At 40.7% G+C, this 14,632-nt stretch overlaps 1 protein-coding gene across 1 annotated transcript in view; it reads left to right on the forward strand.

Moving 5' to 3' along the window:
• The window catches only part of KCNK13 (potassium two pore domain channel subfamily K member 13), a 59,405-nt gene extending 47,223 nt beyond the window's left edge, over positions 1–12,182 (forward strand). The window contains exon 2 of the mRNA XM_042814870.1: positions 2,471–12,182. Coding sequence (XP_042670804.1) covers positions 2,471–3,357 — 887 coding nt within the window. The 3' untranslated portion in view covers positions 3,358–12,182. The remainder of the gene's footprint in view (positions 1–2,470) is intronic.
• The last annotated feature ends 2,450 nt before the right edge of the window (positions 12,183–14,632 follow it).

Here is a 14,632-nt window from a genome sequence, read left to right on the forward strand (position 1 = left end):
CTTCTCAGGCTGCAGTTTAAATTTTTGCTCTTTCCCTGTTTGGCTCCATGGATCAGGTGGTCTCATTGCTCACTAAGTCATTCCCCACCTGTATATTTTTCTGTTGGCTTCTCCTCTATACTTCATGTCTGAGTAATCTAAAATATTGTATATCATTCTTGTTCTACTTCTTTATCTCTGAAGGACAGTAATAAGGCAGAGAAGAAACAAGAAAGGCAATAATACTGGTTAGTTATATGTCTTAACAGAGAGAAACTAGAGACTAAATAGTATAGACCTCCTCAGACTGGGAAAGAAATGAGAAAGGAGGAAATAACAGAAGTCTATAAACCCAGAAGGGGGAAGGTGAATGGAGAAGATGAGTGGATAATGTTATCGCAACAGTAGGAACCCTGAAATGAATTGTCAGGTAGCAGGTTAGACAAAGACTTCCTTTCTACAAAGCACAATTAAATAGTGGGACTTACTGCCTCAGGAGAGCAAAAGTATAAATGATTTGAAAGAGGATTTGACACGATTGATGGAGAAATTATTAAACATGATGTCCTGAAATCCTCTGAACTGCAGATTCCAGGAAAGGTATATACCAGGGAAAGATCTCCCTATTTATGTGTTCTTCTTTATTCATACTTTCCTATATCCTTTCTCTGAAAGTTGCCCGCTCACCATCAGGGGCAGGGCTCTAATTCAAGTGGGCAATGCCATGTCCCTGCTCTGTGGTGTTGCTCCTACTTGAAATCCTGATCCCAGGCAGCTGGCACCCCTCAGCAGTGGAGCTGGGGAACAAAGTATGTCAATTGCTTCTAAGCCCATAGTTGTTTCTTTTTTTCCCCACAAGCAATGCTTAGCAACTAGGAAAGTCTAGTTACACATTGGAATGTAGTATGTGCTCTGATGTTTGATTTGAGAATGATAGTACAGAGGCCTGTGTTTCCTCCACAATACAGAGCTGCAGTCCAGCTCTCTCCAGCAGAGAACTTTAATGAGAATGCTAGAGCCTCCTTCAGGTCCTCTGGGAGCTGGGGTTTGGAGAATGTGGCCCAAAGAGACGACTGTTAGGAGGAACCACAGCTCAGCAGACCATGGCTCAGAGGGACCACAGCTCAGCAGGCACCACAGCTCAGCAGGACCACGGCCCAGACAGACCACAGCTCAGCGGTACTGCAGGTCAACAGGACCATCAGCAGCAGCACCACAGCCTAGCCGGGAGTGAGGCGAGTGGGGTGAGGTTGAGGGCTGTCATTAAATGCACAGAAGCAGAAGCCACGTCCAAGAAGGAGCTGTGCTATAGCAGGTTTCCTGTGGTAGAATGAGTGCAGTTGGAAGCATGGTTTCTTCATGCTGTGGTTGTCTGTCTTCAGAGCACAAATGTACCATGATTCAAATACAATTTCCTTTATTTTTCAGAGCCTTGTTTCTTTATTTTATAACTAGCATCTCACAATTCACAATTGTGAAAAAAGGAAACAAATAAATGTGTATCTTGCCCAACGTGATTTCTCTGTTCTCCTAGCAAGATTGGCTTCATTGATTAGTTATTTTTTCCCTTATTAATCTTCTCTAGGAAGATTAAATAGGAGCAAACTTACTTAGCATGTATATTGGTCTAATTTGGTCAGTGTTCTGGACATGCTTGTTCAGTCTTTATTCTTCAGTAACCTCATATTAAGACAAGATGGTCTAACCAAAAGTATTATTTGCAAGCTTCAGTAAGGGAGAGAGATGAGAGAAACCTGAAGCACCTCAGACCTGAGAAATCCCTCAAACTGGAATGAGACCAGAGGAGACACTGTTTAAGATCCAAGTACAGATTTAAGTATGGACGTGGATAAACAAGAAAAGCTCAGCAGTGACTTATAAGAAGCTGATAATTGGTGGCTGACACCAAGTCGGATGCAGGGCTGTGAGGCGCTTTGCCTGCTGGGCTCCCTGGCTGGGCCATGGCATCATGCTGGGTGTTGGCCCATGTGCCATCTATTCTCCTAGCCACAGCTTGGTGAGACACAGGGAGACTTTATTTTGGGCTGTGTGACTGTGGTGGGGACAGACCCTGTGCTTGGGAAGTGACAGCTGCCCCTGGATTGGACCCCTGCATGGAACAGCTTCAGGGACAAGTAGTGAGTGTGATAATCCTGGAGCTAGAAATGAAACAAGGTACAACAACAGCCGAGTGAGCCTGCAACAAGACAAAAATTAGACTCTGATTTGTTTCCTGTGTGTTTTCTCTTGCTTTTTTGTTTCATTCTGGTTCTGGAGGAAAGGCTTGCATGGCCTACCTTCTGCATGCTGCAGGGACACAGTGAAGCTCAAGCAGATAGCTGTCTGGGGAGTGACCTCCATTTCCTCCAGAGCTGACTGTGCTACCAGGAGTTGCTGTCAGTACCTCTGTCTATTCTGGCTAGCCTGGGACAAAACTTCTGTTCAGTAACTAATGGCTTTTTTTAAAAAACCCTTCTGTTTTATCTTCCAGGGTTTGGCATGACCACCCCAGCCACCGTTGGAGGCAAAATTTTTCTTATATTTTATGGCCTTATAGGATGTGCAGGGACCATCTTGTTCTTTAACCTGTTCCTGGAGCGCCTGATCACTGTCATAGCCTATGTCATGAAGTCCTGCCATGAGAGACAGCTGAGGAGGAAAGGGGTCCTCCCTCACGACGGCCGGCGGGGCTCGGGGACCTCGGAGGCAGACAGCCTGGCAGGCTGGAAGCCCTCAGTGTACTACGTCATGCTGATTTTGTGTGTAGCATCGCTCATCATCTCCTGCTGTGCCTCTGCAATGTACACACCGATTGAAGGGTGGAGTTACTTTGACTCACTGTACTTCTGCTTCGTGGCCTTCAGTACCATTGGCTTTGGTGATCTGGTAAGCAGCCAGAACACCCACTATGAGAGCCAAGGTCTCTATCGCTTTGGCAATTTTGTCTTCATACTCATGGGGGTTTGCTGCATCTATTCCTTATTTAACGTGATCTCTATCGTCATCAAACAATCTATAAACTGGATACTAAAGAAGCTGGACTGCAGGTGCTGCCATAGATGCCAAAGAAAATTATTTCGGTCACGGAGGAACGTGGTAATGCCAGGAAACGTGCGCGGCCGGAGGAACATCTCCATCGAGACTGACATCGTCAATGAGAGCGACACAGATGGACGCCGGCTGTCAGGCGAGATGATCTCAATGAAGGACTTCCTGGCCTCCAACAAAGTTTCCCTGGCCATCATGCAGAAACAGCTGTCTGAAACTGCTAATGGCTATCCACGGCAAATGAGCTCAAAGCAAAATGGATTCTCTGGTGGAGTTGGAGCCCTAGCGATTATGAATAACAGACTGGCAGAGACAAGTGTGGATAGGTAATATAATACAGAACAGTATTATAAAATAGTACAGGAATAACAGTGAAGCAGTGTGAAGCATTTCAACACGTACAAAAACAATGTGGATCATGTGGATGTACCTAGGGAGAGAACTGTCCTAGGGAGATGGTGAGGTGGGTGTGAAAAGCATACTTTCTGTTGGAAGACCACTCACATGTTTTTGGGCTGTCACTGGCTCCATGAATTGCACCGGTCTCAGCCTTTCTCCCTCCCCTCCCTTCTGTGCCTCCAGCAGGCCATTACAGGAGAAATTCAATTTAGCCTTCAAATCAATTTTTCACATCCTTTGTTTTTCCATTTTTGTGAAATACAGATTTCAAGATACAAAATCTGTAGTATTAGAACAAATCGAGAGTATCTTCTGAACATATTCTGAATTCAAAGATTGCTTTGAACTTTCTGTCTTAACTCTTTTCATAGTTGTTTTCTGAAGGTAGCTTATTTAAGACTAAAGGAGGAATCATTATAAGCCTTTCTCTGTCATATTGCAGATCTAATTAGATCTAATTTAATGGAACAGGAAAAAAACCCTGAAAATAGAAGAAAAAAAAACATTTATTTTCTTTTAAATATCACTTCTTGAAATGTATTCCTGTTGTGATACAGCTAGCTTTGAAAAGCCAGGTTCTGCTGCCATTAAAATTATATAAATCTGAAGCAATTGTATGAAAGGTGGACTAAGTATTCTGGAGCTATTGTGATTTGAATGAGAGGAGAATTTGGCCTTTAGAATTTATTTTAGTCTTCCCTTTAAAAGGACACTGTCAAAAGTGATAAAATAAAAAATTAGCCTACTTTCTTTTTTTTTTTTTTCTTTCTGTTGGTGAAACACGTGATTTTCCCATGGGTTTTTTTTCTTCTAAAATTGAATCAAAGCTTTCTGTTTCAAAAATATCCAATTAATTGGGAAAAAAAATGCCATACTGACAAGCTGTTTGAATTACTGTACAATTACAACCAGAGAATTTTACAAATTTCTGTTCATATTGTGCTCAATTGTGACTTAAGCAGTTCAGCATCAACATTATGTAATGTAACTTGTAACTGGGTTTACAGAACAGGCTTCATTACACAATTAGATTGCCATGCCAACATTCGGTGCATTATTATAAGTGACTGTGGTCACAAAATCACTTCAGCAATGTCCTTTTCACCTCTCGTGCAGTTTTGTCTTTCTTCACCTCTTTTGGCATTCAGTAACGATAATGACAGGGTCTTGATTAGAAGATTAGAGAACGTTTAACTCCTCGTTTTTCTCAATGAAATGCTCTGAGTGTTCATTATGAGTAGAAAGGAGACTTCAATGAGAAGCATAATAACAGCAAAAAGAATCTGAAAACAGGAAACTGGGTGATCTTTAATGACAGTGAAATCATGCTTTCTATTAGATAATTGGAGAAATAAGGGATTGAATCAACATAGAGTCTAGTGAGAATTTAAGGAGGTCTAGGCTGAATTCCTAGTTCTTCTTTAACCATTCAATGCATCAGAGCTGAACAGTATATAAGTGTAAATATACTGACTGAGTCACAAAAGGACCTGATCCAATTCTCCCTAAAGAGAATAGTACATGTATCAGGACTGAACGTTTTCTCATTTCTGTTTAGCTAGAATACCTTTCAGAATACTACAATTTTAGGACATTTAAAGGAGCCCCATGCAGTTCTTCATTTCTCTCACATGGAAAAATGCAGATAGCTTCTTCAACTTACAGAGTAGTATCACATCCTTTTTCTTCAGTCTGCCTCAAAGTTCTTTTTTTCAGGTTCCTAGTACTGTAAGATAGTATTTCAATACTCATTTCAAGCAATATTTGAATTTGAAAAGAGAACATACCTCTTGGAATCTTTCATACAATAAAGCAAAATCAGAAAATAAACAACTGCACTTAACTCATGAAAAAGAATTGCATGCTCTTCCTGACATTTTAAAGTTAAAATATTCTAAGTCACATTTTGCTGTCCTTAGTTAAAAAGAGAGCTTCAAGCTGCAGCCACTACTTGCAAGCCTACTGTCTTCTCAGCTGTGCAGCAGTGAAATGTCCCTCCACATTTGCCTTTATGTAAGATCCAAATCAGCTCACAAACCTTAACTCTGGCCAGAAAAGGAATTGCATTTGTCTCTAGTGGTTTGACGTATCTTCAAAAAATTGCTGCTGATATGTTTTAGTTACATTATAGGATCCAAAATCTATTACGCTGTTACACTTTTTTTTTCTCCCAAAGCTTTGTCTCAACCATACTGAATAAAAATACTTGGATATAAAATGAGAAAAGTACTTCTTTCTGATTTCGTTCAGCAGTGTCTCTGTTCACTGCTTGTAACCCTAAGATTTCAGTGTTGCAGAAGTATTCCTCATGCTGCCACTATGAGAAATAATTTAGGACTTCACCCATTGCTTAAGCAGAGCTCTCATCCTGATCAGAACAGCTACAACTTTGAAAGTGCAGCTAATATCTCCATTTATGCTGGTTATTAAATCTGGTGTACTTGAAAATGTCAAATTTTGCTGAATGCTGTAGACAGAAGATACTCAGTGTTACCCCCTTTCCTAAATGATCAAGGCAAAACCATATGAAATAACCAAAATGCAGAAGTTCCTTGTGTCCATGTTATTCTACAGTTCTGCATCATCATTAATGACCAGGATGCAAATAGGATTTTAACCTCAATCCTTCCCTACCTAATTAGCTTTCAAAATTTGATTCTGGAGATCTAAGCACAACACAGTGAAACAGCTGAAATAATATTTCAGGCAATATTCATAGCAAATAGTTGAGAAAACATGTTGAAGGAGAGAAAAATGCATGGCAACTAACGGAAATAAAGAAAGCATTACAATCTGCCTAGTCAATTCACTAGAGATTTTTCAGCTTTCAGGATATGACAAAGCCTGGTAGCAGATCATTAGGATGGTCGTAGGGTGATCTTCATTGCTCCCAAAGTGCAAGCCAGCAGTATTGCTCCTTTCCATTCTTTAGGACACCGACCCCTCATTATCCATCACCACAGAGAAAAACTTTGGCAGCTGCTTTCAATATATCTGAAGCCATCTATAGTTATGAAAGCAGGGGATCAAGTAAATGGTTTTGGCGTGCACTAGCTCTGCCTTTGTTCATCAGCCTTGCCCTCCTTCTCTCTCTGCTATGGTTTTTGCATGACCCAAGCCTACCCATCACAAGGCACTCTACAGTGATTCTGTGGTCAGATTTCTTGTCCACTGAAGATAAAGAGGGAATAAGTGCTCTAGTTTTACGTAATCACCTCTGTTCAGATGTGAATTGCAGTTCCAGAGACGAAGGGCTGTACATTCTGTGACTGTGCCATCTTGTATCACGAAGTCATGCTGTCCCCAAAACACCTCTGACTTACCAGTTAGAAGCTCTGCTGAATGCTTTCCCTGTGAGGCCAAAAGAATCATTAGAGAATATTAGGGATTTGAAAAAATAAAAAAACCTTAAAGACTGGAAAGGGAACTTCTGCAGAGCTACAGAGGTGCTACTGCAGTTGCTTTTCTAAAGCCATTGGACGATAGCCCCAAAAGCTCAGTTCATAATGTGACATCAAGTTTTTAAAGACATGTGATACTTGGAGATAGAAGTATAGATGTGCCAAAAAAAGAAGAATTTATCACGTTCCAAATATCCATCCTGTGTAAAAAAATGAACAACAGAAATTCAGGCAACATCACATTTCTTGCAAATGAAAGCAGTGATGAGGATAAATGAAAAGAAATATTGTCAGATAGCTAGGGATCTATTTCAAAAGCAAATTTTAATTTTAATTTGTATTGCTTAGAACTAAAAGAAGACAGGAACCTGCTTTCAGAATTGCTGTTTCCCCATTTCCTGATATGAATTTGCATTATGGCTAATGAGATGCGGGCTTTATTTTTTTAATGCAAAGATGTTTCTGTGAAAATCTTGGATGTATTGAAACTCTGGATCTGCACTTCAAATCAGGAGTGCCACTAAAGCCAGTGGATTAAGCAGCAAGTTGCAGGCTGGCATACTGAAACTGAAAGTCCTTGATGAACTAATTTACTGGAAGTCAGGCTTATAAGTTACGCCACGCCATAACAGTATAATTCTTGTGAAATATCGTTATTGCACAATAAAATAGAATATGTAATGCTAAAAAAATATGATCGTATACCATAAGTAAGGGCAGCTCTCAGGGTTTTTTGATAGGCTTTGTAAAACTTGTTCAATTTGAATCAAGGCATTACATTCATTTATCTCTGTAAAGGACATGGTTTTCTGTTTACAAGGATGTGAACGGGCTTTTCAAAGGCATCTAATTCCTGCTGGAAATCAGTTCACCTCTTGTGACACTTTGACTTTCAGCAGAAGTCAGGTACCCATTTTCTTTGGGCAATTTCATAACCCAGCTATGTTCTACATTTTGAATCTAAGCTGACCTGACAGTGTCCCTGAAAAGTTCAAACACTAGCAGCAAGGTTTCTGTGCAGCCACACAATAATAGCTGAATTCATTTATTTAAAAGCCTTTTATGGTGAAAGCTTTGCATCAACCCAATAGCACAAGCAATGTTTACAGTTTGTTTGATTTAATCTTGGCCTCTGCCTGTTTTAATTATATTTGACACATTTAGAAATTGAATAGCAAATAATCTGTTGGGCTGGGCATGAAAAACAAACTGGCTCAGTTTCTCAGACTGAATTAATCAAGCGAAAGAGGTCGTCTTGGGGAAGGCGATTTCTCATTAACATTGTATTTGAATAAATCTCCTCTGGGTGTTAGGTTGGCCACTTGGCTGTGGCTCTGGAAGCAGAGCTGTTTGCCTCTGCCTCCAGTGTTCCTATTTGTGGAATAGCAGCTTTTCTTATTTTGACTTAGTTTAGTAAAATTTGGCTAGTGCCTTAATTTCTTGGACTTCTTCGAGAAGTAGCAAAGTTCTTTTGTAAAATTTCATTTACAAGCTCTGGAGAATCACCAAGTGTCTTTCCACTGGGCAAAAAAACTGCTAAATATAGCAAGTAGTCAGAAGCTTTTTGATACAACCCATGTATATATTTCATGTGAAACCAGAGAAAAACCCAGTCACTGCAGCTATTTGGAAGCCTTAAAAAATAGAAGGACGATCTCATGGAGTAGACACACTCATTTCTATTTAGTTGTTCTACAGTTCTGCTCTAATGTTTTCCTACAGTTTTCATGACTCAAAATTTTTTGCTATCATATAAAATATAAATTTTTTAAGATTTTGGAAGGCAGGTGGGATTTGCTCAAAATGAAGTATCCTTTTCTTCACTCTGCTTATTGTTTTATAAAGGTAAAGTTTGATTAAAAAGAAGAATTAATGCTCTTGCTTTCGAAGCAAGTGTGCCGTTTTCTGGATTCCAAATGGACTTCCTATTAGGTGTCCATACAGAAATTGCTAGAGGAAGGTAGGATGCCTTAGCTTTCAAACTTTATCTTAAGAAATACTTTTCAAAGCAATGGAATGTTGCCAGTTCTTCTGTTTGCGGTCTTTTCTGAGAAATTTAACCTTGTTCTTGGTACCTTTTGAAAAAAAAGATGCATAAGAAGAAAAATTTAAATAACCCTAAATATCCTTAAAATGTGGCTGCTTGGAGCTGCTGAGGTCCTCTCTCTTTTGCTAATTTGAAGTTTGTGTCAGAGTTTAATACCACCAAAGAGATTTGGTGTTCAAATCTCAAATAAAAGTGGTGTTCAAAGTTCAAATAAAAGAACTTTAAAGCTTCGTTATTCTATCATCTGTTTTAAATCTTGGAAATGGGCTGGTGATCTGAAGAGTGGGTGCTATGCTAAGCCTGTTAGAAGCCATTAAGAAGACTGGGTTCACCAGGTCTGCACAGCAGGCATGGAGACGCTTGGGGACCATTAGGGACCAGATTGCTGCAGTAGGGGCAGCTGCTGGCTGCTGGCACTTGGGCTGTCACATTGTCTACATCCTGTGTATGGGGACAGAAATAAACAGATAATGCTCTCCAGACCCAGTTCAGAAATTTACCAAATAATTTATTTGGTGAATCCACAGGAAGGAGCCTGTGGATGCCATCCAGCCCAAAACCCTGTTCAAAGCAGGTCCAGCTGGCTCCTGCCTGTCTCTGTGCCCTGTCATGCAACTGGGCAATCCTCCTTCCACATGTAGACTTTATTTGAAGTGTCCTGGAAGTACCTTTCTTCCATGAAATACAGACTACTTTCCTATACCAAGAGGAAGTGACAGGCCTTCCTCTGTAGCTACTCCATTTGGGCAAATACTTAGGGCTAGGTTTAACACATTCTTTTGTAAATAGCATCTAAGCAGCTGTTTTTCTCAGCCTAATACAAAGCAGATGGTATTTTGATCCCTAGGTATCATTATTGTTGGTAGTCTTATTAGAGATGGCAAAGATTGAAAAGGTCAGTTGGTTTCTGCCAGCACTAAGCCATAATCAGGGTATTACCCCTCTGGCAAATAAACAGAGGATTTTAGTTTGGCTCCATACCTGGGGCTTGGTTGCATTCTCAGCTCAGAAACTAATTCAGACTCAGTGAAAGCAATGGAGACTTCGCTACTGGGCTCTTTATCTAGCATATAGCACAAGTATTTTCACTTTACAAAATAATCCAGAGAAAAGTTGACTAGCTATTTGCTTTGCTTTTACCACCATCTGTGCAAATGTTAGTTCTGCTCATGCCTTACTGTGTTGTGCACCAGGTTTTTCCCCAGCGGCCATTATTTGATCTACAGAATAATAGTCTGCTTATAAGGAATCAGAATTGATCGTCTATGTTGGAAAAGACTTTGAAGACCATCGAGTTCAACCTTCAGCCTGACCTATTGTGTCTTGTTTGAAAGACTATTATCTCTGAGAATGAACTCCAGAATAGTTCAGTATTCACTCATTTCCTCAGCTGAGAGATTGACAAATATCACCTCAGGCTGTCTGCCCAACCACCACCAAAGGTTTTGCTGCCCATGCTCTTGGGGAGCTACTCACGTGGGCATTTATGGGAGAGCTTTAGGATGAAGTTGTAGGATTCTGCTCAGACCTTTCTTTACTTAAATACCGTTCCCTATTAACAAAAATCCCCATAAGAATTTTTTTCTGTGAGCAGCAGAACTAACAGTTTTCATACAAATTTATGTCTGATGTTTCCCCCAAATTAATTTAACATCCATTTATTCTTTAAACAACCTGCAAAGCAATCCAGTCCCCCTCTTTCTGACAGTCCACCTCATACTCAAACAGTTTCAGGTCCTTCCTGTACCCATTGCAATCAGGTCCTATCCTGTATCCATCTCTGCTGGTCACTTCTCCTCAGAATCTTGATTATTCCAGCAGTGAATATCGGAATATTTCAGGGTGACGAGTTAGTGGAAAATCTAAATGAAGAATAATACTTCACACACAATGAGCTAAAGACAACTCTGTGGCATTTCAGAAATGCTGTGTTGTTAGTGGATGTAATATCACAAACCACTTGAGTGTGTTCTATTTTAAAGGAAGAACATTAAACTGCATGAAGTGGGTTCTGAATTTATCTACAAAGACTGCTGAATGACAACATCTGCTCAAGGTGCAACATCAATCAGAAAACAAATAGCATATGAAATTGTATTAAGAATCTGTTATTGTACTATATTGACTAGATGTATGTCTTCATCCTACTTACTATCATAATACTTTGACAAAAAGATGATCACAGATGTAAGAAACATAAAGCCCAATGAAAAGCAATTAAAAATGTTCAAATCGGATATCACTAATTGCTAACCTCTAAGGCACATCTGTATGAGAATGAAAAGGGGCACAAGAAATGCATGATTGAGAAAAGGCAGCCCTGCAGCAGCAGCAGTGTGTGGGACTAAGGAGGGCAAATCTCTTCTGCGCCAGGCTCACATGTCTCACTGGAGTCCTGAGCTGCACTGCAGCATGACTGCAGCATGGATAAATATTGGGACCCATTTGGTTAATTAGTAATTGGTAAGGATTGAATTGAATTAAAATTTAAAGAAAAAAAAAAAAAAAAGAGGGAGAAGGAAAAAATAAATGTTTCAGATTTTGTTTAGAAGACGCAGAACAATAAACGTGAAGAACATAGCAGGATTTTGTAAAATGGATGTTTATATAAGTAATTGTGTGGTATGATATAAAATAATGTTTTCTGAGTCCTTGTTCTTCCATGTTTGTAATGTTAAGAAAAATGTTAGGCCAGTTCTCTCTTATTAAATTTTTGCTTTCTCTGAAGACCTCTGGAGAGCCCACATTTCTGATTCATGCAGCAGTTAAATACTGGAATAACAGTAGGGGTAAAATGTGGAAGTACATTTATGTTACAAGACCTGTAAAGGGAATAATTGCTAGTGTGCTAATTTATGTAGCAGTATGAATCTTTTTTAATTGCATTTTAAGTGTTGCATTCCATCATCATATTCTGCTTTATAAGCTATTTACTTTTTGTGGAGAATGGGAATGGTGTGAAAGCATCAAGGATTAGGGTAATGTTCTAGGAGGACAGGCAACTGCAATATCATTCAAAACTCACATTTAATCAGATTCAAGTCTTTTTTGAAGTATTTTTTCCACTATTTCTTGAACTACCTATTCATTTGACATTTTCTCATTGAGAAATATTCAATTATTGAGCTGCTACTAGAAAGATTGGTGAAGCATGCTGCAAGCAATAAGTAAGTATAAAATCTGACACTATTGCCACCAACTTTGGCTCCTACAGGTGAAAAGTGTGAGAGTACCTGATGGCATACTACCCACTTGTTTTCATGACCAGAACTGGTTTATAAGTGTTCTAAAAGTTAGAATGCTGGTATTTTTCTATTCAATAAAGGACAGCAATGTTATCACGTGTGCATTTTTTTAAGATATCATTGACCAAAATTACTACAGATGTTAAGAAAAATGTTTGTTCGTTCGTTTGTTTTTCCCAAATACCATTGCAGAATGCTAAAAAGGTGGGAAGAACAACCCTCAGAAGGCATGGAGACCAATGGCTGGTGGCTTGGGGTCATGATAGAATCTGGCACTTTGCTACACAAACCAGAAGTGTTTCCACGGGTCAAATGTGTTAGAGCAGTAAGGAGCTGGAGCAGAGCAGTGTTTGGTGAGTCTGGATGAGACCCTGCAAAGGGAGACTGGTGTCAGACACAGGCCTGGGGGCGGCTGCAGGCGCAGGGCTGGGCCAGGACAAGGGCCTGTGTGTGATCGCGGCTTGGCGGGGCCTATAGCTAACAGGACCAGGGTATGGGGAGCTGCAGCCCTGCCCTGCTGCAGTATTGGTGGGACAAGGGTTGACAGTCCTGGAGCTCATGTGGGGTCCCGGGTGTGGGCACAGCAAGCCATGCTGGAGGCTTGCTGGTTATCAGATCAGATCACCCTCTCCACTTCTGTCTCCACTTCCTTCAAAGGAAACCTGGAGATGAGTGTAAATCAAGTCCAGTCACTGGATGTGCTACTGAGGCATGGCCAGGGAAAGCAGTGGGACCAGGGCTGTGCAGAGAGCTCAGTTCTGCACCAGAAAACTCATCATATTTCACACCTCCACTTTCTTCATCTTTCTAGCATGCTGATACAGAGGAGATGCAATAAGTAATAATAAGTAATGTCACAGTTGAGATATTACTCCATTGCCTTTTTTTTTGTTTGTTTTGACCAAGAAAGGATTTGTTCTAAGGCAAAAAAGATCAGTGTGATCTGTTTTAATGAAGAGCGTGAGTGACTAAGGACTCTTCTGTGCTAACTGAAACAACAAAGTGCCACTTTCATTCTCACTGTGGACCACTGTGGCACGATAATAGACCAAGCCTGATAAGTACGCTAGCAACTTGAGATAGAAGGATGAATGCATGTGTCAGTGTGAATTTGGCTGTTCTTCACTGAAAATAATATTATTTTCTTTCCATTTTGCTGTTCCTTATTTTTAGTGCAATTGATATTAACCAAAAGCACTCTGTTAGGAATATGCTGTGCTTTACAGTGAGCAGTGAGACTGTTTGATATTAATAGTTCTGAGTACATGCTGCTGGCTTGTCATTACCTGATATTACCCTTGGTTTATACCAGTACCAACCTGACTAGAGTAGCTTCTGGGAAACGAGGTGTACTGAAGATCAGAATTCTGCCCCTTCACCACAGGGTCAGTGCACAAGGAGCACAGGAAGTTCTCCATGCGCAGAGCAGAAGCAAAGCAGGAACAGAAGTTCCCTGAAGCAGGAGAGGCCCATGGAGGAGCAGGTTGTCCCCCTGCAGCCCATGGGAACCACACAGAGCAGATCTCCACCTGCAGCTATGGAGAAGCCCATGTTGCAGCAGTGGATAGGCTGTAGGAGGCCACAGCCCATGGAGGGCCCCCACAGGAGCAGCCTCAGGCTGGAACTGCAGCCTGTGGAGAGGAGCCTGCAATGGGGCAGGAGGGCTAGGGGAGCTGCCACCCTTGAGGACCTGTGCTGGAGCCCTCCACTCCTTAAGGGTGGGCCCCATAGTACAGATCTGTGCTGGAGCAGTGCCTGTACATCTGCAGCCTGTGGGAAGCCCATGTTCAGGAAGGATGGCATCCCATGGGATGGACCCCATGTGGAGAGTGACCATGGAAGAGTGGCAGAGATGAAGAGTTATGGACTTACCTCAGCCCCAATTCCCTGTTCCTCTATGCTGCTCAACAGAGAGGAGGTAGAAGAGGATGGATGGGAAGGGGAAAGGTGTTTGTAGTTTAATTTAGCTTCTCACTTGTCTTGTCTGTTAGTAATAGGCAGTAAATTACTTTAGTCTCCTTACACTGAGTCTGTTTTGCCCATGAGAGTAATGGTGAATGATCTCCCTGTCCTTATCTCAACCCACAAGCTTTTTTGTCATCATATTTTATGCCCGTGTTCTATTGAGGAGGGAAAGTGAGAGAGTGGCATGAAGGCGCTTAGGTGCACAGCCTTGCTAAACCTTCTAACTTTATTGAGTGAATAATATTTTGTTCTCTTTTGATCTTTGAGATCTAAGAATCGCAGTCTTCAGATGAAACAACCACAAGTTCTTCCATTTTTTCCAACCAAAAATGTTACTTTTGTCATTTATAGAGTGACTGGTTTCTCTCAGTGTTTTTGAATGTAGTCCTACTGAACTGTTGAGGTAGAATTTGGCTGTTTACTACATTTGGATATTTTCTTCTTTGGTTACTCTAATCCTTTCTGAAAGCCTTGTTCCTACTCTATGGAATAGTCAAAATAGCCAAGGAAGTTATACTAACTTTTGCCAACATATTTTTTTCCAATAG

The sequence above is a fragment of the Centrocercus urophasianus genome, unplaced genomic scaffold (genome assembly GCF_019232065.1).
Source record: "Centrocercus urophasianus isolate 14NV4802_14NV808 unplaced genomic scaffold, USGS_Curo_1.0 seq_14, whole genome shotgun sequence".
NCBI lineage: Eukaryota > Metazoa > Chordata > Aves > Galliformes > Phasianidae > Centrocercus > Centrocercus urophasianus.